This window comes from Physeter macrocephalus, chromosome 6 (genome assembly GCF_002837175.3).
Source record: "Physeter macrocephalus isolate SW-GA chromosome 6, ASM283717v5, whole genome shotgun sequence".
NCBI lineage: Eukaryota > Metazoa > Chordata > Mammalia > Artiodactyla > Physeteridae > Physeter > Physeter macrocephalus.
Genome location: NC_041219.1, coordinates 47,582,291 through 47,607,785, shown reverse-complemented (window position 1 = coordinate 47,607,785; position 25,495 = coordinate 47,582,291). Strand labels below are relative to the sequence as shown.

General features: G+C 46.8%; 1 protein-coding gene across 3 annotated transcripts in view; it reads left to right on the top strand.

Moving 5' to 3' along the window:
• Window positions 1-6,021: 6,021 nt before the first annotated feature.
• Window positions 6,022-25,495, top strand: part of RTL6 (retrotransposon Gag like 6) — a 29,120-nt gene continuing 9,646 nt past the window's right edge. Inside the window, exons 1-3 of one of the 3 annotated variants that reach the window (XM_028490705.2) lie at window positions 6,022-6,263; window positions 6,481-7,552; window positions 12,420-13,754. In XM_028490705.2, coding sequence (XP_028346506.1) covers window positions 6,795-7,514 — 720 coding nt within the window. In that variant the 5' untranslated portion in view covers window positions 6,022-6,263; window positions 6,481-6,794 and the 3' untranslated portion in view covers window positions 7,515-7,552; window positions 12,420-13,754. The other 2 variants (XR_003680168.1, XM_024127401.3) reach the window with 2 other exon arrangements.

Genomic DNA, 25,495 nt, shown 5'->3' with positions numbered 1-25,495 from the left:
AAGCGATTTTATGACAAAACAAAGAATAATAAGACCATACTGAAAATTTTTTTCTATTATGAGTAATGCTTCTGTGAACATTCATGTACAAATGTTCATGTAGACACGTGTTTTCAATTATCCTGGGCATATGCCTAGGAGTGGAATTGCTGGGTTATATAGAAACTCTATGTTTAGCTCTTTGAGAAATTGTTAAACGGTTTTACAATAGCTGCACCATTTTACATTCCCACCAGCTATGTATAAGAGTCCCAGGTTTTCTGCATCTTCACCAACATTTGTTATTGTCTGTCTTTTAGATTATAGCAATACTGGGGAATGTGAAGTGATATCTCATTATGGTTGTGATTAGCATTCTCCTAAAGGCTAATGATGTTTAGTATATTTTCATGTGCTTATGGGCCCTTTGTGTATCTTCTTGAGAGAAACGTCTATTCAAATACTTTGCTCATTTAAAAAACTTGGGTTATTTGTCTTTCTTATTATTGAGCTGTAAGAATTCTTTATATATTTTGGGTATTAGACCCTTATCAGATATATGATTTGCAAATATTTTCTCCCATCCTGTGGGTTATCTTTTCACTTTTTTGCCAGTGTCCTTTGAAACAAAAAGTTTTAAATTTTGGTGAAATTCAATTTACCTATTTTTTTCTTTTGTCACTTGTACTTTGGTGTCATATCAAAGAAACTGTTGTCGAATCGAAGCTCACAAAGAAAATCCCTAGGTTTTCCTCTAAGAGTTTTATAGTTTTAGCTCTTATATTTAGGTCTTTGATCCATTTGAGTTAATTTTTGTATAGGGTGTGAGGTAGGAGGTCTAACTTCATTCTTTGCTATGGATATCCAGTCTCAGAAAAGACTATTCTTTAGTCATTAAATTGCTATGGCACCCTCTTTCAAATAAATTGACTAAAGGTTAGGATTTATTTCTAGTCTTTCAATTCTATTCCATTCAACTATGCCAGATCATACATTCTTGATTACCATCGATTTGTAGATAAATATTGAAATTGAAGGCTCTGTTGTCAAGTACATATATGTGCATAATTGTTGTCTTGATGAATAGATCCTTTTATCATTACAAAATATCCTTCTTTTTCTCTAGTAACAATTTTTGTCTTGAAGTCTGTTCTGTCTGATATTAGTGTAGCCATTCCAGTGCTCTTTTTGTTAGTTTGAATGGTATATCATTTTCATTCTTTTAGTCAACTTACTTGTGTCTTTGAATCTAAAGTGTGCCTCTTGTGGATAGCATCAAATTGGGTCATTTAAAAAATCCATTTTGCCAATCTCGACCTTTCAAGTGGAATGTTTAATCCATTTACATTTAATGTATTATTGATGATGTAGGATTTACATCTGCCATTTTGTTATTTGTTTTCTATATGTCCTATTTTTTTTGTTCCTCTATTCCTCCATTACTGCCTTCTTTCATATAAAATAGATATTTGCTACTGTACTATTTTAATTCCCTTGTCATTTCTTTCACATATTTTTTGAATTATATTCTTAAGGTTGTCCTGAGGATTACAATTAACATCCTAACTTATAAAAATCTAGTTTGGATTAATACCAACTTCATTTCAACCGTTTAGAAAACTTTACTTCTAAATAGCTCCATCTCCTCCTTACCGCCTTTGTGCTATTATTGTCAGGCAAATTACATTTTAAAAAATAAATTTATTTATTTATTTCATTTTATTTATTTTTGGCTGTGTTGGGTCTTCGTTGCTGCACGCGGGCTTTCTCTAGTTGCAGCGAGTGGGGGCTACTCCTCAGTGCAGTGCGCGGGCTTCTCATTGCGGTGGCTTCTCTTGTTGTGGAGCACAGGCTCTAGGCACGTGAGCTTCAGTAGTTGTGGCACGTGGGCTCAGTAGTTGTGGTGCACGGGCTTAGTTGCTCCGTGGCATGTGGTGTCTTCCCGGACCAGGGCTCGAACCCGTGTCCCCTGCATTGGCAGGTGGATTCTTAACCACTGCACCACCAGGGAAGTCCCTACATTTTAAATATATTGTATGCTCATTAGTATAGATTTGTAATTGTTGCTTTACACAGTTGTCTTTTAAATAATACAGGAGAAAATAGAGTTACAAACAAAAATACACTTATACTGTCTTTTTTATTTACCTATGTTGGTACCTTTACTGGGGCTCTTTATCTTTCACATGAATTCCAGTTACTGCCTAATGTCCTTTCATTTTAGTCTGAAGGACCTCTCTTTATTATTTTTTGTAGGGTCAGCCTGCTAGTGATGAATTCTCTCCAGTTTTATTTACCTGGAAATGTCTTAATTTTCCCTGCCCAGCCACTCCGCGGCATGTGGGATCCTCCCATACCGGGGCGCGAACCCGGTTCCCCTGCATTGGCTGGCGGACGCGCAACCACTGTGCCACCAGGGAAGCCCTTCCCTACATTTTTGAAAGAGAGTTTTGCTGGGTAAAGAATTCTTCATTGGTAGTCTTTTGCTTTCAGCACTTTAAATCTATCTTCCCATTGCCTTCTGGCTCCCATGGTTTCTGATGAGAAACAAGCTGTTAATTTTATTGATGACACCTTATATAAATCACTTTCTTCTCTCTTGCTGCTTTTGAAATTTTCTCTTTGTCTTTCAAGAGTGTGATGATGAGGTGTCTAGGTGTTTGAGTGTATCCTACTCGGAGTTTGTTGAGCTTCTTGGATGTGCGGATTAATGTATGCCATCCAATTTGGGGAAATATTTTGATTTCTCTGATACCATCCCTGGCAGGGGGTGGGGTGGGGAACCTCATTTTAGCTTGTCAAGGGTGGAAGTCTAGGCTCCCTACTTAGCCTTTGCTGGCATGAATGGTGATGGGGTCACTGATTTTTCTGCAGCATTTGGCTGGAGTAGACTGGTTATTGTCTAAGTATTCCATCTTCATAGGCTATCTCTTTCCTCATTCTTTGGCTTGAGAGGGCAGGGTTTTTGGAGGAGCTTTTTTTTTTTGTATGCCTCTTCCAGGTTGCCAGCTTCTTTGGCTGCAAATCTGAGCTATATGATACAAAAGAATACCCAAGGAACCCACCACTGTGTCATTCCTTGGATCCCGAGAAACCTAGCCAGTCTGCCTGTTTTCTTCCACCTTTTTGAGTCTTTTTTTTTTTTAGTTGTTTTCAGTTGTGCTTTGCTGAAAGAATAGGGAAGCATGAAACCACTCCATCTTCCCAGAAATGGAAATTTACTATATTTCTTTTTAGAAGGTACTTTTTCATAGCCACCTTATCTTGTTACATTTCTGCTTCCCCCACCCCCATTATCGGTTCTTTTCACAAATGTTATTCCTTCATTAATCTCATTGGGCATCCTGAAAATGCCTACTTAAAGTCTTTTTTTTTCCAGACTGTTCTATTATTTTAATTTCATCTGGAGTTAATTCATATTATGATTATTGATTTTGCTGGCCATTATTCTTAGCATTAGATGTCTTCATGGGCTTCAGAGTTTTGATTTTTAGGCTCAATATTGGCTAAAAGGGTATCTTTCACTTTCTTTCCCTCTTTGTGTACTCAACCCCCCTCCATCTTGGGGCCCCTTCTCCCCATGGTCTAGCGGTTTGGGGTCACTCCAGTTATGCCTGGTCTGCAGTACAGAAACGTGTTTTATATTGGTGGTTCACAATTCCTGGCCCTCTGGGGTCTACTTGTCAGCCCGGGGGTTATGAGATTAATGATATTGGATGTTCTCCCTTGTCCTAGGGCCACACCTTCACAGAAGGTGTTGCCCCATGAAATGGTTGAAGAGATTTTTCAGACTCCTCTTTGACCTAGGGGTGAGCACTCTCTCCCCTCATTTCAAATAGGAATCCTGGCTCTGTTTCCAGCCTTGTGTCCTCATTATGCCTTGGGATCCAGAGTCCAGCAAGCCCATGGCTTTGTCCATACTTAGCAGTTTGTGTTTCTGGACCACAGTGGAGTTTATATTGCTTCTGAGCCCAGCCAGATCCTCTCAACACTTTACTGTATAGTTTATTGTTGTGTGTTTGCGGCAGAGAGCAGCACCTCACGGCCTGAATCATAGCATTATCTGGATCTGAAGCCAAATACTCTGTTTTTCTTATTTTAATATTTATTTTCATCTTTATTTAGCTCTATTTTATGCAATGCCACTTTGGATCCTGTTTGAGATAGGTGAAATACAAATAAATTATATATTTCTTCAAGTTTATGTTTCATCATTTCTCAAATCAAGGCGCACCTCGTATTAAATGCATCTGAGAATTTAAGATGTATGGTGTCAACCACACCTGGAAATGCAGCAGACACTTCACTCATAGGCACAGCATCCAGTAACCTGTGGAGGTGCAGTCCAGGCACTGAGAGCAGGAAAACCGGTGGGGTGACTCACAGGAGTGGATTCCTCTGTGTGTTTGGAAAAAGTGGGAGGGGTAGAGGGGTACAGGACAATTTCTGCATTTGAAGTCACCGACCTCAGTCAAGATGAATGCAGCTCCTGCCCCCTCGTGAGGTGGGAGAACTCACAGAAGCAGTTTAAGGAAGCATTGTCTCCTTCCTTTCCCCTCTTGCTTTATGTACTAGATATTTTCAGCTGGTCACAAAAGGTGCACTTTTTGTCACACTGGGGTACACACAGTTGTGGGCACAGCTAGACTATCTTTTCCAAGTACTGACACCCTCATGTTCCAATTCCCATTTTATAGAAGCAAAAACTGTAAAGGCATGAGTGAAGCTGACTCTGCCCAGGCCTGCCAGAGGGGTGCAAGTGGCTGCCAGCAGTTCAGCCTCCTTGAAGACGGTGTCCTTGAAAGACTGGCAACGGTGGGCATCTTTTCTCTCCATCCATGCTTCATCCTGGAATTGACCATTTAGAAGTAGCTCAGCAAGGTCAAGTGGGAAAGGCATCCAGATCCTGAGTCAAATAGCTCATACACTTTGGCCCAGTAATTTCACTCCTGGGCAATTACCCTGTCAAAGCTGGCAGAGGAAGGGGCTGGGATTCAGACACAAGTGAGGTTTATAAAATTTCCACATGTAAAATAAGATGGAACTCTATCAAAAGGGGCATATTAAATGAACTGGGTACACGATTTCATTGGAACATAGGCAGTGATTGAAAACTATGCTTTTGAAATAGCTTGAATGGAAAATGCTCAAATTCAGTGTGCTATTAAGGTCGCAAAACATGTCATAAGGTACAACAATTAATATATATTTATTTAATTATTTATGGCCGCGCTACGCAGCTTGTGGAATCTTAATTCCCCCAAAAGGGATCCAACCCGTGCCTCCTGCAGCGAAAGCATGGAGTCCTCACCACTGGACCGCCTGGGAATTCCCAATAATTAATATTTTGTAATAGAATATATCATAGAAAAGTGACTGGACGGAAGTAGAGAAATATCACTATTTGTTCTCGCAGGTGGAGGGACTCTGAATATAAACTTTTTCAAAAAAGACTTCTCGGATATCAAAATTTTCTACAGTGAATATACACTACATTGAACTTGTATTGAATTTACTGTACGTAAAGCAAACTTCGTTAAAAAAAATTACAACCTATACAAAAAGAGCTTTACTAGCAGTCTTAGAAAGAATTTAAAAGGAAGGAAAACACCTATCATAATAATAAAATCAGTCATCACTGACTGGCTGCTGAGGACGGGCACAGAGCAGTTGCCCGGGAGGCGGGGCGGGGCGCGCCATTTCCGGGGCGGGGCCTCGGCCGCGCGCGAGCTGGTGGTCTCCATGGCAACCAGCGGGGCCCGAGCGAGGCGAGCCTGGAGCCGCCACCGCCGCCGCGCAGGCGCACCCCTGCCGCTCAGCCACCAGCCCTCCGCCGCGACCCCGGCCCCGGTCCCAGCTCGGCTTGTGCTCCCGCCAGAGGCTGCCCGCGCCTGCCTCCTGCCGCCGCCGCTCCGGCCTGACCTGACCGGGAAGCAGTTCCGGCGGGCCGCCGCCGCCCTCCATGGCAACCAGCGGGGCCCGAGCGAGGCGAGCCTGGAGCCGCCACCGCCGCCGCGCAGGCGCACCCCTGCCGCTCAGCCACCAGCCCTCCGCCGCGACCCCGGCCCCGGTCCCAGCTCGGCTTGTGCTCCCGCCAGAGGCTGCCCGCGCCTGCCTCCTGCCGCCGCCGCTCCGGCCTGACCTGACCGGGAAGCAGTTCCCGCGGGCCGCCGCCGCCGCCGCCGCCGCCGTGACTCATCTGCCTGCCCGCATTCCCCGATCGGGCCATCTTGGTGGCGGCCGGCGCGGCACACGGAGCCGCGGAGGAAGCCGCGGAGACCCAGGTACGCGCCCGCCGCCCGCCCCAGGCCCCGGCGCCGCCGCGGGTGCATCGGCCCTTTGTTCTGCCCCAGGTGGGCGCCGGGCCCAGCGTAGGGAGGGGGCCTCGGCGGGGGCGCCCGCCTCGCCGCGCGCTCTTTGCTCCTCCCACGCCGCGTCCCTTACTTCTAACCCCCGTTTCCGCAGTCGAAACCTTTTTTAAACCATGTTTTCATCCTTCAGGGCCCAGAACAAGTCCACCCTCCTGTGCAGCCCGCCATGGCCTTGTGAGGGCGGCGATCAAGGAGCCACCTCCGGAGCTGGGGATCCCCAAGGGTCTGCGCCCCCTGCCTGGTCTGGCTGTGCTCATCTCTCGGTCCGTCTGCGCTGCCTTCTTGTTTGGGCTTCTCAGCCACGCTGGGTCTTGAGCCCTACCCTTTCCTTGGTTCCTCTCTGGGTCTACCCAATTTTAGCATCGCAGGTGCTCGGGTTCTGGGATACCCAAACCCCCTTCTCCCGCTTCATCAGTCTCAGCCTTTGGCCGACCTCTGGCCACCATGGTTCAACCCCAGACGGCAAAAGCTGAAAGCCCAGCCTCTGCAGCTTCTACCAATGCCCAAATGGATGACGTCATCGACACCCTGACCTCCCTGCGCCTCACCAACTCCGCGCTGAGGCGGGAGGCCTCGACCCTGCGGGCAGAGAAGGCCAACCTCACCAACATGCTGGAGAGCGTGATGGCGGAGCTGACCTTGTTACGCACCCGGGCTCGGATTCCCGGGGCCCTGCAGATCACCCCACCCATCTCGGCCATTACGTCCAATGGGACCCGGCCCATGACAACGCCTCCAACCTCTCTGCCCGAGCCCTTTTCCGGAGACCCTGGCCAGCTGGCGGGGTTCCTGATGCAGATGGACAGATTCATGATCTTCCAGGCCTCGCGCTTTCCCGGAGAGGCCGAGCGAGTGGCGTTCCTCGTGTCCCGGCTGACCGGGGAGGCGGAGAAGTGGGCGATCCCCCACATGCAACCCGACAGCCCCTTGCGAAACAACTATCAGGGATTCCTGGCCGAGTTGCGGAGAACCTACAAGTCTCCGCTGCGGCACGCCCGGCGCGCCCAGATCAGAAAGACTTCGGCCTCGAATCGAGCCGTGCGGGAACGGCAGTCGCTCTGCCGCCAGCTGGCCGCCACGGGCACGGTGCCCTGCCCTGTGCACCCAGCCTCCAACGGGACCAGTCCAGCCCCGGCCCTGCCCACCAGAGCTCGGAACCTTTAGGAATCGGCCACCACCCTGGTCCGTCTGCCACCACCCAGGTAGCATACCCCCTTTGCTGCGTAGAAGAAATGTCCGTACCACAGCATCGCCCTTGTTTGAAGACATCCCTTCCTGCCTTTCTTGTTCCATAAGGACATCTGTCATTGCTCCTGGGCGCCCTGTGACGCACCTTGCTTCCTGGTATTACGTGCTAGCTTGGGACCTCCACTGCATGTTTCCCTTCTCTCGCTTGCAATTCCAGCTCTTCTAGTGACCACAGCTCTGCTGCTGGGTCACGCTGACCCCGCAACACGCTTTGGACCATTTGGGCTGACCTTTCCCAGCCTGACCAGGTTCACAGACGCTCCTCTTCCACTCTCTGCCGGCCCCACGGCAGCTCCCCACCTGGTTGCCCTGTTCTCAGGAGTGAGCTTGCTGATGACAGAAAGAAGCCCTTTTGGCCAGGCGGGTGGCTTGATGGGGGTACCTGGAGAGGAGAGCCTGGCATCCTGCCCGTAGGTGGTTGCCAGCCCTGCCAGGGCCCAGTGTAGCAGGCAGGGGCCTCGTCTCTGCCGTCAGAGGCCAAGGATCACAGCTGGGAGTGTGGTTCCAGCATTTCCGGGGGGCCAGCTTCACCCTGCTCATGAGTATGCAGTCACTGGGCCCCATTGCTGCCACTGGGAAAGACTGATAATGCGGCCTTAAGGGGGAGCGCCCGGAGGCTGCACCCCCATCAATGCCGGGCTTTAGCTGCCAGTGTTCTGATAGCGCCAGGATTGGGGGGTATCCGGAACTCGCCTGCTAGGAAGGTCGTTTTGACTTGGGATCACTGGGCATTTCCTTCAGGCCTCCACAGGCAGCACATACATGTCCGTCCCTGCCTGAGACCCCTAGCAGGCTGAGGGTGGCATCTAGAGGCTCACTCTGCTGCCCTGGACCCCCTGTGGGAATCAGCGGTGGTGTCCCCCCGTGGGAATCAGCAGTCCCCCCTCCTCTTTGTCCCCTGGCACTCGGTGGTGCGCTTGTCTAGCTTGAGACCTGTTCCCTTCTCCCTGCAGGGGACATGTGGCCTTCACCTCAGCCCCTTGAGCCACACACACGGTCTCTAGGTCTCCAAAGCCTCTGTGTAGCGTGTCCTCCCCAGGCCTGGGCTGTCCATCAGACGTCCAGCCTTTGTCCCAGAAAACATAGACTCAGGGCTGGAGACCCAACTCCTCTGGGGTGCATCACTGAACCCTTAAGGAGAGAGGGTGTCTGCCTCTGCAGCCCCGGCCAAGGCCTGGCTGGCATTTGCAAGGGAAAAGAGCTGCGGACTGCCTCGGTCCCGACGCGGTGACAGTGCAGAGCTGGTGCCCGTGTTCTGATTCTGAGGGACAAACCTGTGCCTCTCGGTGGTGGGTGGCCTCGTGCTTCCTCACGGGGGACGCCCAGAGTCACTTTCTAAATGAGTCTTGGCCAAGCCCTTTGGACTGTGATGCTCCCGCCATGTTTCAATGCCAAATGAACCGCATTTCCATGACCACCCGGGCGGTGGGAGATGGGCTGTCTTACCTTGGGTTCATCTGCCCCTGTGCTGCTGGTCCTGGCCTGACTGCAGGAGGACAGCCTCTGTGCAGCCCTGCAGGCCTACGTCTTGGGACCCCCCCAGAGGTTGGCTCCCAGGGCCCATCCGCTCTTCCTAAGAGTTTCGATGATGCGGGGGAAAGTGACTGCGTTCCCGAAGCAACCACCGCCTACAAGGTCAAGGGTGATCAGTGGTTGCTGGGGTTCGTGGACCACTGCTGCCCACTCATCATCAACTCTGTTAGCCCAGTTGCCCTGCTGAACCACTGCCTGAACACAGGCTTCAGGCCCCCCTGGATTCCAGCCAAGGCTGTTCAGGCGGGACCATGGCACTCATTAAGCGAGAAGCGGGGGAGGTCACGCAGCGGGCCGCTCTTCTGCGGGGCGGGCCCTCCGGTGGGGGGTTGGCCAGACCACCTGCACTGCCTGCTCTGTTCTCTTCTGCCTGCCTGCCAGGTGGAGGTGCCCACAGCCGAAGGGGTACAATGACACCCGGGGAAAAGGAGGCCTGCCGGGGTAACTGACACCTTGAAGGTTTCCCCGTGGCCCGGCCCAGCCAGGGTAGGAGACCCAGGACGGGAGCAGGGCAGGAGCTGCTTGCCAACCCCCGGCTGTGCCCGAGTGGCGTTAGAAGGCCTGCTGTGTTTGCATTCGCGCTGCATTTCAGCTGCTGCGCGTAGCCCGGCCCGAGCCGCGAGGCAAGGCTGGCCGTGCTGCCTGCCTGCGCCCGTGGCCGGCCCTCTGCGTATGGGCCGGCGTGCCCAGCCTGGGCTGCTGCTGCAGGTTCGCCTGGGTTGGCGCTCACGGTTACGGGCTGGGGACTGGTGCTGCTGGACGTCTGCGACCTTCTCGATCGCTTCCTCAACCTCGGAAACCGGAGTAGATGCGAGGCTTGGGGTTGGACTTGGAAGCAGCCCCACGTTGGGAGCCCCTGGTGGCTCTAGGGGAAGACACGCTAGTCCCCAGCTAGAGAGGATGAGCCCCAAGCTCCACGCGGTGCAGAGCGAGAGCAAGCGACTGGGAGGGTCAAGCTGGAGAAGGCAGCGGGGGGAGGGGAGCTGCTTTGTACATACTTGGGGTTCATAATTTCTCTAAATTTAAGAGCACAGGTGTTGATTTAGTAAAGGGACAGGCAGTTAGTAGTGTTAAGCAGCGCATGTGAGGGAAAGTTTGATGTTTTTCCTGGTGTTGACATTATTTGGACTACGTTGCGTCTGTCTTCTGGTCTCCGTGGTACCCCATCTGGTAAGGAAGCCTCATGGCGTAACCGGGCATCGTTCGAGATCAGATTGGGAAGAAGGGGTGACCTCTGGCCTACTGTATAGTGTGACCTTGGGATTGACTTAATGTCCTGAAGCGTTTCGGTGACTTCGAGGAAAAAGCCAAGACCCATCTCACTGGTCCCAGGTGAGTATATAATGAGGAAGTCATGACACGGAGCCCAGAAGTACCCCGTGAAGATGCAGGTAAGATGCACAAGCTGCTGTCGTCAAGAGGGACAGAACTGCCTGCTGGACCGTGACCCTGGCAGTTGGGCCTTTAGGAGGAGGAACAAATGTGGGGAGAGCTGGGCAGGTACTCGGGTTACCTTAAGGGAGCAGCCGCGTGACTGTGAACGAGCACGCACACCGGGGCCAGCTACCAGGGCTGGGGTTTGGGCGGGAAGAGGGGAGAGATCTTAGCAGCCATCCCTACCATCTTGCGACCAGAGCTGTAAGCCTGAGCTCCCCCCTGCTCGGAAAGCCTTAGGTTAGGGGCTTAGAGATGAAGACACAGATGAGGCTCTGGAGAAGGCAACACGGCACCGATTGTTGGGCCGGCGGCAAAAGCTTGCCCGAGTGGGGAGAGGGCTGGGGTTTAGGATGGTTCCATCACCCACCAGGTGTGGACAGAGCTGACGACTGGTGTGGCCTCGGGCTCCCAACGTGGGGTGTGGCCGCTGGCAGAGCACGGATGCAGTAAAGGGGGTTGGGTAACACCAGCTTCTGCTGCGACATCAGTAACTCCTTTGCATAACCCAGTAACAATGTCCTGGTTGTTTTCGTTATCAGAGCCAACCTACACATCATAGAAATTTTGGAAGATAAAGTAGTAGAAAGAAGCACAATTTTAACACTTTGGTGTTTCTCCTAGTCTCTCCCCGCCCCCTGCCCCCCATGGTTTCTCTGCTTTTTGTTTTAACGTAGTTGTGATACTACCTACGGTAACGAGACAATATCGTGTATTTTCATTTACGTCACGGGCATTTCCCCGTGTTGTTTCTAATTTTATGTTGAAAGGCCGCGTACTCCTCCGTCAAGCAGTGCCAATGGTGGCTCACCCATGCTCTTACTAATTTTTCACCATTAGAAATTGATGACTATCTTTGCGCATAAAGTTTTCCCCAATGTCAAGTTATTTCCTTAGGGTAGATTCCCAGAGGTGGGATTTATTGAGTTAAAGAATATGAAATCCTGTGAGGCCATGATTGTACACTGACAGATGGTCTCCAGAAATGTTGGTATCCATTTACACCGCCACCAGCAAAGATAAATGTGCTCATTTTACCATCTTGCCCGTCCTGAGTATTCTCATCTGGCCAAACACTTGCTAATCTGATCGTGACAAAAATGGCATTGTATTTTAGTTTGCACTTTTTCGATTTCTGGCGAAGTAGAACATCTTTCCGTGTCAAGCAGTTGTATTTCTTTTGTGGATTGTCGGTGTCCTCTGCTCTTATCTACTGGGGGTCTGATAAATTTGTACGAGCTCGTTATATATTAAAGATATTAACCTGCTGTGTGTCATGCTCGTTGCACATGTTTCTACCTTTTCACTTTTTTGTGTGTTTTACTGAACGTTTAACTTGATACGTAGCTGATCCATTCCCTCACTTGGCCCTGTGCCCACCAGACCCTTAACACAAGGCAGGCACATATATTTGTCCCCTTTGTTCACGGCTGTGCCACTGCACTGGTAGCCATGGCTGACGCACAGTAGGTACTCCACAAACGTTTGTGAGGCTGGCGTGGATGGATGTGCCGGGCATCCGTGGTGCGTCACACAGACCACCCCCGCCCCCGAAGTGCTTGTGGGCCAAGAACAGTTCACAGACCTTTTGGTCCCAGAATCCCTCTGCACCATTAAAAATCCTTTAGGACCCCAAAGAGCTTCTGCTAATGTAGATTTTGCTTATCGATATTTACCATGTTACAAATTAAAACGGAGAATGTTTCAAAACGCTATTTTGAAAATAAACTCATTACCTGACAACAGGAATAGCATATTTTAAAGAAAACTATTTTCTAAAAAAAATTCAGTGAGAAGAGTGGCATTCTTTCATCATTTTGCAAATTTCTTTAATGTCTGGCTTAATATCAATAGAAGACACCTGGGACCTCAGACCTTCCCCTGTACTTCATCTTTTGCAAGATCACACATCACGTAGCCGCTGAAAAATTCCACCGTACGCTCAGGAGACGGCAAGAGTGGAAAAGACCCAGGATATTTTAGTAGTATTACGAAAACAGGAATACCTTCCAGAGCCGGAAAGGGTCCTGCCCACTTTGAGATCCCCTGGTCTGAGAAGAGACAAGAGCAGTCTGTGCTGCAAACGCCTCCATCTGTCCTCTGTGGTTTCCCTTCACTGCTTTAAACTGAAGGTCTTTGTTTCCCTCTAGAATTAATAAAGGCACTTCTGGCATTAGTTTGGCTTGTAGTGTGAGGTGAGGCTCCAACTTGACTTTTCCCCAGTTTTTTTCTTTATACATTTATTTTATTTATTGATTTTTGGCTCGTTGGGTCTTCGTTGCTGCGCGCGGGCTTTCTCTAGTTGCGGCGAGCGGGGGCTACTCTTTGTTGCGGTGTGTGGGCTTCTCATTGCGGTGGCTTCTCTTGTGGAGCGTGGGCTCTGGGGCGCGCGGGCTTCCGTGGTTGTGGCACGTGGGCTCAGTAGTTGTGGCACACGGGCTTAGTTGCTCCGCGGCATGTGGGATCTTCCCGGACCAGGGCTCGAACCCGTGTCCCCTGGATTGGCAGGCGGATTCTTAACCACTGCGCCACCAGGGAAGCCTTCCCCAGTGTTTAAACCCGAGATCACCTACTGACTTCCTTCTGCCCCTCATCCATGTGTTTCCCCCGGCGCATCTGAAAATCTCATCTTTTGTGGCGCCGACGTTCCCAGTATCTGGTGATCCATCTATTTCCCCCAGAACTTCCCTTTTAAAAATGATTTCGGGCTTATATTTTGCATTCCTAATAGGGAGTCTTCCCCTTCAGGTTTTCTTAGCTGTTCTCACCAGATGAACATAAAAGTTAATTCTAAATTTTGCCCCGAATCCCAGTGCAGTCGCAGGGCTGGCAACTTGTGCGCAGGCCAGAGCCCTGGAGGGTGAGGCGGCCGCTGCTTCGTGCCCACGCAAGGCCTTGCCCCTGGGGTTTCAACCAACGTTCCCCTACGACTGGTGGCTGGTCTGCGATCAGGGGTGAAAATCTGTGTCCCAACTGGCTAGCCTGCTGCCTAGTCAGGGTCTTCTGCTTGGAGAAGTCTAGAGTGCACACGATGGCTGGCCCCGGACGGCTGGTCCTAAGAGGTTTACAAGGGCCTCGCTGTGTCTTTCAAAAGTCCTTGCCTGGGTTCCAGAACATCTGGACGTAGCTGGGAGTCCTCTGGATTCCAAACGGTATTGTGTCCCCAGAAACCTGCTGGGCACGCTTCAAGCACCACATTTTAAATCAGTAGAGGTTGGGTCTTCGTTGCTGCGCGCGGGCTTTCTCTAGTTGCGGCGAGCGGGGGCTACTCTTTGTTGCGGTGTGTGGGCTTCTCATTGCGGTGGCTTCTCTTGTGGAGCGTGGGCTCTGGGGCGCGCGGGCTTCCGTGGTTGTGGCACGTGGGCTCAGTAGTTGTGGCACACGGGCTTAGTTGCTCCGCGGCATGTGGGATCTTCCCGGACCAGGGCTCGAACCCGTGTCCCCTGGATTGGCAGGCGGATTCTTAACCACTGCGCCACCAGGGAAGCCTTCCCCAGTGTTTAAACCCGAGATCACCTACTGACTTCCTTCTGCCCCTCATCCATGTGTTTCCCCCGGCGCATCTGAAAATCTCATCTTTTGTGGCGCCGACGTTCCCAGTATCTGGTGATCCATCTATTTCCCCCAGAACTTCCCTTTTAAAAATGATTTCGGGCTTATATTTTGCATTCCTAATAGGGAGTCTTCCCCTTCAGGTTTTCTTAGCTGTTCTCACCAGATGAACATAAAAGTTAATTCTAAATTTTGCCCCGAATCCCAGTGCAGTCGCAGGGCTGGCAACTTGTGCGCAGGCCAGAGCCCTGGAGGGTGAGGCGGCCGCTGCTTCGTGCCCACGCAAGGCCTTGCCCCTGGGGTTTCAACCAACGTTCCCCTACGACTGGTGGCTGGTCTGCGATCAGGGGTGAAAATCTGTGTCCCAACTGGCTAGCCTGCTGCCTAGTCAGGGTCTTCTGCTTGGAGAAGTCTAGAGTGCACACGATGGCTGGCCCCGGACGGCTGGTCCTAAGAGGTTTACAAGGGCCTCTCGCTGTGTCTTTCAAAAGTCCTTGCCTGGGTTCCAGAACATCTGGACGTAGCTGGGAGTCCTCTGGATTCCAAACGGTATTGTGTCCCCAGAAACCTGCTGGGCACGCTTCAAGCACCACATTTTAAATCAGTAGAGACTGCTGACTGTCTCAGATCATATCTGAGCAATTTCAAAGACAGGAGGCTCATGGGGCCTGCCCGTGAGTTTCCAGTGGCCACCTCGGGCTCTGGGCATCTGCTAAAGCCTCTTCCTTGTCAAGAAAAGTTAACTTCTAGGCATACACCATAGCGGGGTATCGAGCTGGGCTTTTCCTGTTGTAGCCGAGACCCACATGTGAGAATGAAAGCCTGTACTCTGAACTTTGACAGCTGCTGACGATCCGTCAGTCCCCGCACTTGGAGGGATGTCTTAGCTCTGTCAGTCTACCAGCACCCAACGGTTGCATAGGCTGGCTGGTTCTTTACCGAACCTGTTTTCTCCTCTTTCTGGGCAAAAAGCTATAGACTACGTTCCCCAGCCTCCTTTCCAACCTGGTGGGGCTCAATGATGGAATCCTAACCAGTGGAATGCGGGCCAGAGGGATGCTCCGTGTTCTCGCCCCTTCAACCATTTGATCCACGCTGATAGTCCAGGTGACCTTGGAAAACACAGAGTGAAGACGGCAGATCCATACAACAGAGGCCCCGAGCCACAGTCTGTGGGAGAGCTGCCAGACTCCCCCACGGGCCTGGGGCACTGGGCATGACTGGGGCTCGGCTCCCAGCGGTGAGCAGGGGGTGGGGGAGTGGCGGCGGCCCCAGGAGGAGTGAGCCCCCGCGGTTGCTACAGCCTTTCCGGGAGCCCTATGTCCTCTTTCCTCGAGTGGCCCTGACACGAGCATCGATGTGGCCCGGCGAGGGAAGGGCAAAGTCCAGTCAAGAGAAGGCCTCTTAGCCCCTCCAAAGCCACCAGGGTCACAAAGAGCTCCGGCCAACCCTGGGGAGAGGGGATGAGACACGCCCCAAATTGTTTGAGCCAAACATTCTTTAGAAGCAAACAGGGCTTAGTCTTAACAAGAGACTGTTCTACACACAAAAATGACAAGAAAACCTTCTAATGTGGCCAAGATATCATTAAGGGACCTCCTCCCTAGTGGGAGGGGGTTTGACAGATCCCACTGGATTGGGGTTTGGAAGAAATGAAAGTTTTTCTATTTCTATTCCTCACGAGTGGAGATGCTTCAATAAACCAGTGACACTTAATTCACTTAAATGATGAAACCCCCCACGAAGCTATGAAATAACAAAACAGGAAAAGCAGAGACAACTCTGGTAGTCTCAGTCTTAAAGGAGCTTTAGGGCATAAAAAGCAGTGCGTCCGAGCGATGCTGCTCTTAGCACGCCGACTGCCCAGAGGGCTTTAGAAGAACCTTTGGAATCTGCGTGAGAAAAGGACCACAGTAACACACAGCTGTGCACCTGCTGTCTGCCAGACATGGTTCTAGAAACCGAAGATGTAAGGGTGAGCAAGACAGAGACTTTGCCCTTGTGGAGTCCTCCTTCTTCCAGGAGAAGAGAATGATAAGCCCACGTGTATCTCATACAAGGGAGGAGGGTGGATGGGGTCCAAGAAGATCTCTCCAAGGGCTTGATACGGAGCAAAGCCCCCAAGGAAATGAGTGAAGTGGGCTTCGGCTCAAGCCTGACTGTGGTCCCAAAGAGGAAAAGTTATTCAAATCTGTGTTTAGTCTTAAAATCGATAGTGCCTTAGACTCAAGGAAGTATTTTTTTTCAGATTTGAGATGACACTGAATGTATAATTTTCTGTTCTCCCTAAAACTGACTTAATATGATACACATGCTATCATGTTGTTAAAAAGTTTATTTGAAAATAAGCTAACGATTTCATAATATTTCCCTACATGGAGGTATATAACTTGCGTAGCTGTTCTTCCCCGGGCTGGCTTCGTTTTTAAAAAATCAGGATATAATTTACACCCAGTGAAGTGAGCCGAACTTAAGTGCATACTTCAACGTGCTTTGACAGACGTATGCACCCGTGTCACATACCCCAAATCAAGACGTAGAACATTCCCATCACTCCAAAAATTTCCCTTGTGCCTTCAGCCTCTCCCCACCGCTGCCAGGCAACTGCTGTTTTAATATCTATGCCCATAGATTAGCTTTGACTCTTCTGGAACTTCATATCGATGGATTCACGAAGTGTGCACTCCTTTGTATTTAAGCTTCTTTTGCCGCTATGATGTTTTGAGATCCATCCGTGTTGGTGTATGTATTAGTAGTTCATTACTTATTATTGCTGATTAAAGGTCCACTTCATTCTGTAGACAGACCCTAGCTGTTTTGCCATTCATCTGTTAATGGACATCTAGGCTACTTCCAGGTGGAGCAAACACAAAGTTGCTAGGGACGTCCCCAGAAAAGTCTTTTTGTGCACATATGTTTGCATTTCTCTTGGGTAAATACAAGGAGCTGAATTGATGGGTCATAGGTCAACTGTATAACCTTATAAGAAACGGCCAAACTGCCTTCCAGGGTGGATGCACCGTCTCACGTCCGTGGTTGTGTGTGTGAGTTCACGCTGGTCCAGCTTCCTCTCTTCCCTTGCTGTTGTCAGTCATTTTCATTTCAGCCGTTCTGGTGGGCGGGTAGCAGTATCCCATGATGGTTTTACTTTACGTTTCTCTGATTTCTAATGATTCTGAGCCTTTTTTTTTTTTTTTTTTTTTTGCTAACCGTTAATTTATCTTCTCTCCCCCCGCCCCGATGTTTTATGAAAAATATCAAACACACATAAAAGTTGAAAAAAACTGTATCATGAACATCCGTACATCCACCAACTACATTCTACAATGAACATTTTGCTAAATTTGCTTTATTGCATAAGCATCCATCCTTCCATCCATCCTCAATATGTCTTACTTTTAATGCATAGGGCAGTAAGCGAAAGATATCAGTAGACTTTCCCTCTAAGCACTTAGCATGCATACCACTAACTAGACTTCCACATTTGTTTACAGTTCTTCTTTTTATTGGCAGAAAGGGGATTAATTCACATACAGTGAAACCATCTGGGGAGTTTTGAAAAATGCATCCGCCACTGTCACGCAAGCCCCTCTCAAGATACAGAACATCACCGCACAGAAAATTCCCTAGTGCCCCTCCCAGTCCTAAATACTTTTGCCAGTCCCCAAGACACAAAAATATTCTGTAATTCCTTCTAAAAAATTATAATTTAAACTTTTAAAAAGATTTTATTGAAAAATAGTTGATTTACAAAGTTGTGTTAGTTTCAGGTATACAGCAAGGTGATTCGGTTATACATATATGAATAGCTATTCTTTTTTAGATTCTTCCAGTATTAACTTTTACATGTAGGTTTCTGATTCATCTCAAAAAAGTACTTTGTGGATGATATGAGATGGGGTTGAAATTTGTTTTCTTCCCATATGGGCATTCAGTCGCGTTAGAATAACTTGTTGAAAGATGCTCTGTTTCTCCATTGGGTCGCTTTGGTGACTTTGTTTAAATCAAACGACCTAATAGAGTTGGTCTACTTCTGGACTCCTTCTGTTTCATAAATCTATTTGTCTGTTTCCATGCCAGCACCATGCCGTCTTGATTACTGTGACTTTGTAGTAAGCTTTGAACTCAGGATGTGTAAATGCTGCAATGATGTTCTTCCTTCTCAAGATTGCTGTGGGTACCCTACATCTGTGCTCTCCAGTTAGTAAGTTGCTAGACACATGTGGCTGTTTAAATTGATTAAAATTAAGTAAAATGAAAGATTTAGTTCCTTGAATATAATAACCATATTTCAAGTGCTCACTAGAGCATTTCTACTATCATAGTTCTACGTTAGGTTCCTTGCAATTCCATATAAATTTTATAATCATTTCATCAATTTCTATTAAGGAAGCCTGCTGGGACTCAGATTGAGAAGGAATTGAATCTACAGATTAAAGCGGTTGGAAACTGATATTTTAATAATGTTGCGTCTTCCAATACATGAATATGGTTTATTGCTCACTTTGTTTAGAATTTCTTTAATTCTTCTCAGCGGTTTTGTAGTTAATGGCCTATCACATCTTTTGTGAATGTATTCCTAAGAATTTTATGATTCTGGATGCTATTTTACATGGAATTTTTTAAACAATTCATTTTGCAATTGTTTCCTGCTAAGGTGTAAAACCCAAACTAATTTTTACATTTGCTTTTATTCTGTGACTTTTGCTAAATCCATGTATTAGTTCTGGTAGTTACTTCCCAGGCTCCTTAGGATTTTCTATACTCACGATCGTATTGTCTGTGAATAAAGAGAGTTTACATCTGTCTTTTCATTCTGGATGCCTTTTATTTTTCTTTCTCGCCTTTTCGCGCTGTCTACGACTTTCTAATACAGCGTTAGACAGAAGTCACAGAGCAGGTAGCCGTGGGTTATTCCTGACCTGGGGGAACATGGTCGATATTTCACGTTCGCTATGACGCTGAGTAGTAGGTTTCTCATACATGCCTTTTAACAGATTCATGAGATTTCCATCTATCTCTCATTTGTGAGAGTTCTTTTTTTAAAATCACAAATGGATGTTGAATTTTGTTAAATGCTTTCTCTGCAATTTAAACAATCATGTTTTTCCTGTTAACATGGTGAATTAAACTGACTGATTTTCCGATGATAAACCAACCCCGCATTCTCGGGATAAACAAAACTGGGTAATTGAGTATTATCCTTTTTATAAAATAGTGCGTTTGCTTTGCTAATATTTTAAAGTACCTTATGTGTTTTTTATCAGTAGGGATGTTGGTCTGTCATTTTCTTTTCTGCAGCGTCTCTGTTATTAGGGTTTATGCTCACCTCATAAAAGGTTGGGAGCTGTTCCTCTCTGTTTTCTGGAAGAGTTTGTGTAAGATTAGATTATTTCCTCCTTAACTGTTTGGTAGAAGTAAAACTACCTGGGCCTGGAGTTTTCTCGTGGTAATAAGGTGTTTGCTAGGGAGTTCAGTTTCTTTAGGGGCTCCATGGGACTGATCAGTCATCTAGTTCTTCTTCAACGAGCTTTGGTAACGTGTCTTTTGGGGGAATGTGTCCGTTTTATCCATGTTAGCAAATTTACTTGCATAAAGTTGCTGACAATATTCCTTAATTACCTTTTTGAAGTCTACGGGATCTCGAGTGTTTTCCTCTCTTCTGTTGCCTAATAGTGTGTCTTTTTTAAACATTCTGATTAGATGTTTATCAATTTTACTGATCTTTGCAAAGTACCATTTTTTATTTCATTGATTTACTCCATGTTTCTGTTTCCCATATCATTGACTTCTGCTCCTTGTTTTATTTTTTTAGTTGAAGTATACTTGATTTGCAATGTTGTGTTAATTTCTGCTGTACAGCAAAGTGATTCAGTTTTATACATATATATATATATATATATATATATACACATTCCTTTTCATATTCTTTTCCATTATATTTTATCACAGGACATTGAATATAGTTCCCTGTGCTATCCAGCAGGACCTTGTTGTTTATCCATTCTACATGTAATAGTTTGCATCTACCAACCCCCAATTCCCAGTCCATCCCTCCCCCAACCCCCTTCCCCCTTGGCAACCACCAGTCTGTTCTCTGTCCCTGATTTCCGTTTCTGTTTCATAAACAGGTTCACTTGTGCCGTATTTTAGATTCTACATGTGATATCATATGGTATTTGTCTGAGTAGTATTCCATTGTATACATATACCATTGTATATTCATATACCATTTTATATACCATTGTATATGCATATACCCTTGTATATATGTACCACATCTTCTTTATCCGTTCATCTGTCGATGGACATTTAGGTTGTCTCCTTGTCTTGGCTATTGTGAATAGTGCTGCCATGAACATTGGGGTGCACATATCTTTTTGAATTATAGTTTTGTCCAGATATATGGCCAGGAGCGGGATTACTGGATCATATGGTAGCATTATTTTTAGTTTTCTGAGGACCCTCCGTACCGTTCTCCATAGTGGCTGCACCAACTTATATTCCCACCGACAGTGTAGGAGGCTTCCCTTCTCTCCACACCCTCTCCATCTGTTTCTGTCTGGATTGTTCCCTTCCTTCTGCTTACTCTGGGTTGAATTTGCTCTTCCTTTTCATATTTTGCAAGATGGAAGATGCCCTTTGCTTATCTTCTTCAGAAGCAGTGGGTCTTCCCCGGGCCTTGCAGTTGGGAGGACTTCCTGCCGCTGCCCGGGGCTTGAGGCTTTGTTTGATATGAGAGGAGTGTGCGGAAAAGGGAGTCGTATTGCAAGTTTGTGTATCAGAGGAAGCACAGCTTTCTCTGGCCTCCTGTCCCGTCCCCACCGTTCCTTGTGGTCACCAAGCCTGGGCCAATGGAAAAAAGCTGCTGAGTGAGCATGGCCTCCGCCGTGTCTGGGGCTCCTGGTCATTCTAAATGGTCACAGTAGCCCATAAGCATTTAAGAATTTATTAAAATGTTAGCTGTTTTCTCCTGACCTGTCGTTGTGGTGCCCTTTCACCTGTGCTTTGCTGAAGGTGGAGAAGCTGGTGACCCCGTCTCCGTTCAGAGGGGCTGCCACTGTTTAGAATTCCCCTCCCTTCGTTTCCTTGTGATCTGAGCCCTCTCATGGGCTCAAGAAATATTGTGATTTTTGGAGATTACACAGCTTTTTCTCGTTAGGTTGGGAGTGATGTTTTCTTGCAGTTTTCTACACCCTGAACCTGACTTGGCTTTTTTTTTTTTAAGTTATGTTTTCTATTTTATTGAACATATATATTCAAACTCATAAAATATTTTAATTATTTTTTTTGCCAGAAGGTTATTGGAAAATATAAATCCATTTTTTTTCTTTTTTTTAATATTATTTTTTGGCTGCGTCGGGTCTTCATTGCTGCGCGTGGACTTCCTCTAGTTGCGGTGAGCAGGGGCTACTCTTCGTTGCGGTGTGTGGGCTTCTCATTGTGGTGGCTTCTCTTGGTGCAGAGCACTGGCTCTAGGTGCGCGGGCTTCAGTAGTTGCAGCACGCACGCCTAGAGCGCACAGGCTTCAGTAGTTGTGGCGTGTGGGCTCAGTAGTTGTGGCTCATGGGCTTAGTTGCTCCTCGGCATGTGGGATCTTCCTGGACCAGGGATCAAAACCGTGTCCCCTGCATTGGCAGGCAGATTCCTAACCACTGCACCACCAGGGAAGTCCTATAAATCCATTTTTGTTTCTGTTTGGGTGCAAGTTTCCTGCTCACATGCGTTCTCGTTATTCAATCAATAACCAATTACGTTGGATTAAAGTCACAAGAACACATTGTGAATTCACCTGAACCAAAAACAGTTAATTAAAATGGTGAACACTCTTTTTGTAAGCCTCACCCTTACTAGTAGCCCAATAGCTTCATTTTTTCCTTGGGGACTATAAAATATTTTAAAATTCTGTTAGAGAATACATAAGCAGGAAATGTTAGAAGAAAATTTATCTGAACAACTTAAAAGAGAAGACAGTCTCTGACCAGCAGAAGCTTATAATTTGGTAAAAGACTCAAAGAGTAGTCATACGTGTTTGATAAAGCCATAGGACAGAGGAGAAGGAGAAATTAATATTTTCTGAGGAGTTCAAGAGATACTCCCTAGGGTCTTCATGTATTTAACTCCTAGATATTGGACTGACTTGGCTTTTTAAAAACAATTAAGAAGAGAAAGAAAAATAACTTCTTTTATTCATGATTCATATTGTTTTCAATTTAAAATAGTTGATAGAGCACATTTTCCCTCACCACTGTACCTTTTCAAAAACGTATTGGCTATTCACACCCACTTTTTATTTCTCATGAACTTAACTTTCCATAATGTTTATAGATTTGTTCTGTTTTATAAAAGTAATACGTGATCACTGTAGAAAATTTAGAAAATAGAGTATAAAGTATAAGTAGAGTATAAAGGAAACAATAAAATGAAAGAGATCAGTTTTAAATATAATTAAGTACAAAATAATGTATACATATAAAAAAATTAAACAGTGAAGAAATATATAGGGTAAAACTCAAGGTAAGCCTTATATGCAACAGTTAGCATTTTGTGTGTCCCTTTCAGACCTTTTGCAACGTAAACACATATGTGGAACCTAAGGCAGCTCCCTCTCAGGGTCCTACAAGTGCAAGGTCACCCGGGGATGGGGGGCACCCCTTAAACCCTGTACCTCGCTGCTCTCACCAAGTCCAGTCCAGCTCTTCAATGAAGTTTTGGGTTTCCCTTTACTTGGGTCTTGTGCCTTTCTTGTTGTAGTTACTTGGCTTAATGGCATCACATTTACTGTTCATTCTCTATCTCATTATTACTGGCTTTTACCCTCTTTTTCAACTTAGAGGCAACAACTCTCAATTATCCGTGGTTCCAGTAGTTTCCTACTGGTGCTTCTGGGTTTCCAGTAAGATCAGCCTCTCCTGGGTAGATGAGAAGTCTGTCTCCTCACTGGGAACATCACCTACTGGTTTATCTTCCTGTTAAATTTAATTGGCTGGAATTTCTGGGATTAGGTAACAGAGGTGATGAATGACATTTTTATCCCAGATCAGCTTACTTCTACTTTAATCCTTTTTGGGGACCTTAATAGAAAATTGTCCGTTTCATGGAGATTTTCAGATTTACCAGCATAAAATTGTGCATGGTATTCTCCTAGGCTTAGAAAATCATCTCTGTAACTGTAACATCCTTTTTCTTCTTCTTAATCTATTTTCCTTTTTATAATGATTTGGTTGGTCAGAGATGGACTACTGTATTATTTATTTTTAAAGAATCAGCTATTGATTTAACACATTGCTTTTCTGTTTCATATTCATGAATTTCTGCTTATGTTTTTATCACTTCCTTCCTTCAACACCAGCACCTCCTAATAAGTCAAAGAATCCACTTTCCAGTTTGCACATTAAAAAAATTTAAGTTTCCTGGGCTGTAGACAGGTATCGGGAGGAAACAGGATTCTGAAGCAATTAAGTCCGGGAAACAGTGGATTAGATACAGTTCACTCAGGACTTCCCTGGTGGTGCAGTGGTTAAAAATCCACCTGCCAGTGCAGGGGACACGGGTTCGATCCCTGGTCCGGGAAGATCCCACATGCTGCGCAGCAACTAAGCCTGCGAGCCACAATTACTGAGCCTGCGCTCTAGAGCCCGCGAGCCACAACTACTGAGCCTGCACGCCGCAACTACTGAGCCCGTGAGCCGCAACTACTGAAGCCCACGCGCCTAGAGCTCATGCTCCGCAGCAAGAGAAGCCACCGCAATGAGAAGCCCGTGCACCGCAATGAAGAGTAGCCCCGGCTCTCCGCAACTAGAGAAAGCCCGTGCGCAGCAACGAAGACCCAAAGCAGCTAAAAAAATAAAAATAAACAAATAAATAAATAAATACAGTTCACTCCTTTCCCCACTCCCCCACCAGAATTATTCTCAGAAACCTAAAAGCACCAGTGTTCATTTAGAATGTCAGAGGACAGTCAGTTTAAGTTCTGCCCAACTAATTTATTAGAATACAGAATCCTTTTCTTCCCTCTGATCTTCTTTTAGGCCTAAGGTGTCTCAGAATTCACACTGGGAAACGCTCCGCTAGTGCTTAATTGTTCCATGCGATGTGTCTAGTGTCTCTGCCTCTGTCTCTCTGTCTCTTTCTCCCCTTCCGCTGCCCCCTGAGCCCATTGAAGATCACCTTGGATCCTGATTCTACCATCTCCACGTGTCATTGAGATGGATGAGAAACATGGTCGTGGGTGATGTGGACAACACACCCGTACAAGGTCTGCTGGTTACAAGGCATGACGGGAGTGCGCCCTGCTGATACCTCGACTTCGGCCCAACGTAACCCACTTTGATCTTCTGGCCTCCAGACCGTACAAGAATAAATTCGTGTTGGTTTAAGGCCCCACGTTTGTGATAAGTTGTTACAACAGCTATAGGAATCTAAATAGAGGTCAATATGGGAACAATTGTGCCAATTTAATATGAAATTTTACATGAAATGGATAAATTTCTAGAAGAATACGGCGTTCCAAAATTGGCACAAAAAGAAAAGGAAAATCTGAATCTGTAACTAGAAGACTCCAGGTCCAGATGGTTTCACCAGAGAATTCTACCTTACATTTAAGGAACAAGAATGCTGCCCTTACACAAGAAAGAAAAAACGGAAGATTGCCCAACTCACTTTGTGAGACCAGTTTAACTTGATATAAAAAAGGGAAAAGGATAATATGAGAAAGAAAAATTACAGGCGAATCTCACTCATGAACATAGATGCAAAATTCTAAAGAAAATATGAAAAAAAACCCAACCAAACTACAAGGTAGATTTAATATTATGAACTCAAATATTATTTGTTAAATTAGCAGATTAGAGGAGAAAAATTATTTGATTATATTAATGGACATAGAAAAGGCATTTGATAAAGTTCAATATCCACTCATGAAAAAAGGAACTCTCAGAAAACTAGGAATATAAAGAAATTCCTTAATCTGTTAAGCAGTATCCACCAAAAATCTATAGAGGATACATATTTATTGGTAAAATGGTGAAAGCTTTTCTTTAAGGATTGGCAGCAAGGCAAAGAGGCTTGCTATGCCCACTTCTCTTCAACATTGGACTGGGGGTCCTAGCCAGTGTGATAAGGCAATGAAAAGAATGAAATCACAGGGACTGAAAATGTAGCAACAGATTTGTCTTTATTCACATAAAATGTGACTATATATGTCTCCACTTATAGAGATGCTATAGGTAAATTATTAGAATTAACAAGAGAGTTTGGGGCTTCCCTGGTGGCGCAGTGGTTGAGAGTCCACCTGCCGATGCAGGGGACACGGGTTCGTGCCCCGGTCCGGGAAGATCCCACGTGCCGCGGAGCGGCTGGGCCCATGAGCCATGGCC